Below are 1885 nucleotides of genomic sequence, written 5' to 3' on the forward strand. Positions count from 1 at the left end.
CATTACAGTTCTCACTACCATGTATGCTTTCTGCTTTCACATAATAGCTTCAAGGCATCGGTATTTTGTAATGAAATTTCTTTATAAATAATGTGACATGGAAAGCACATGGCTGTCCTAATGTCATATGGGCAGCTTAAGGAGCTGATGCTACAATCCAGAACATAGGTATCTGATAGGAATTTTTCCAGAGTCCGGAGCTCTGATAATAGATCTGGAAAGATCTCTCCACAATAAAACATTTAATATTATATGACTACAGATTCACAGTAGTAAAGAATTAAGAACTGAGAAGTTTCCTCACCAGCAAGTAGTAAAGTCTAACATTTGTATCTTCATTCGGTATCTTCACTTTCCTCTTTAGTTTTTATTTCCTGTTTTAAATAGAAACATCAAGAAAAAATTCTGGCCAACTTCCTGTATGGTTGAGTACAGAACTGTTGTAGGGGAGGGAAAGAAAAACATGAAGTGAAAAATAAGATAATCTCTGTTAGAACAGAATGGGAATTTCAACCAGATCCTGGGGTATTGATCAGAAAAATGAAAATATCCTTAGCTATTGAAACATAGGGCTAATGGAGACAAACTCGTGTCTCTAAGGCCAAATGAGGACTTGATCTCTAGTGTGGCAGATTTTCAGAATTTTCAAAATGTGGAAGATGCCAGCAGAAGACCAAGTGCAGATATGGAGTCCCATGTAGAAGCTATAGGGCTTCCACATGACATTGGCATCTATCATCTCTGGGCAGAAGTGAATCTCCCCAGTAATTTCCTGGAGGCTTCTATTACCTCCTTGTTTCTCAGACTATAGACAAGAGGGTTCAGTGTTGGAGTAATGATAATATAAAATAGAGAGAGAATGTTGTCCTGTTGGGGACTATGGTAGTAATTGGGCTGGATGTACATCAACATGGCAGCTCCATAGTACATTCCTACCACAGTCAGGTGAGAAGAGCATGTGATGAGGACTTTCTTCCTTCCCTTACCCGAGGACACGTGAAGGATAGCAATTAGGACAAATGTATAAGAGGCAAGGATAGCAGCAAGGGTAGGCATGAGAAAGATCACACCTATCACATATACCATGTGCTCATATATGGAGGTATCTGCGCAGGCCAATTTCAACAAGGGTAGGATCTCACAGAGTAGGTGCCTGATTTTCCGAGACATACAGAAAGGAAAGTGCATAGTATATGAGGTGAGTATCACAGCATTCAGGAATGCCAGGATCCAAGATGTGGCTATTGTGAGCCAGCATATCCTTGGCCTCATGCGGACCATGTAGTGCAAAGGATGACAAATAGCCACATACCTGTCATAGGCCATGAACGCCAGTAGTAAGTCCTCTGCACCTCCTGAAGTGAGAACTACTAACATCTGAAAGGTGCAGCCTTCAAAGGAGATGGCGTTCTCCCCATGCAGATAATCCACAAGCATTTTGGGAGTAACTGCAGATGCAAACATCAAGTCCATGAGAGATAGCTGGCTAAGTAGAAGGTACATAGGCACATGGAGCCAGGAATCCATTATAATGACCAAGAGCAGCAGGCCATTGCTGGTCAGGGCCAACATGTAGAGGACAGCGATTGTGGCAAAAAGCAGTTTGGGAACCCCACTGTCATTCAGAATCTCTGCTAATGTGAAGTCATTTCCCAAGGTGGAGTTCCAGAGCTCCATTCTGTGGTTTCTTTGCTTGTCTGAAATTACACAAGATTTAGGTAAAGTAGTTCTGATGTGATATCTGGAGACTCCTTGGCTTTATAATATTATAGCCTTTGATCAGCAAGATTAGTTGTCCGATTTATCATATTGTACTATACTTTTTCATTCATGAATTAACTCACCATTATGTACCGATAACATGTTGCAAAAGAGCACATTTCTT

At 41.0% G+C, this 1885-nt stretch overlaps 1 protein-coding gene across 1 annotated transcript; it reads right to left on the minus strand.

The window, feature by feature from the left end:
- Positions 1-735: 735 nt before the first annotated feature.
- On the minus strand, positions 736-1677 carry LOC115524649 (olfactory receptor 2AG1-like). The gene has a single exon (XM_030331114.1). The coding sequence runs from the start codon at positions 1675-1677 to the stop codon at positions 736-738; it is 942 nt and encodes a 313-aa protein (XP_030186974.1).
- Between the last annotated feature and the right edge of the window lie 208 nt (positions 1678-1885).

This window comes from Lynx canadensis, chromosome D1 (genome assembly GCF_007474595.2).
Source record: "Lynx canadensis isolate LIC74 chromosome D1, mLynCan4.pri.v2, whole genome shotgun sequence".
NCBI classification, from domain to species: domain Eukaryota; kingdom Metazoa; phylum Chordata; class Mammalia; order Carnivora; family Felidae; genus Lynx; species Lynx canadensis.

Coding starts and splice junctions, on each gene's coding strand:
- LOC115524649 (XM_030331114.1), bottom strand. CDS start 1,677: ATGGAGCTCTGGAACTCCACCTTGGGAAATGACTTCACATTAGCAGAG.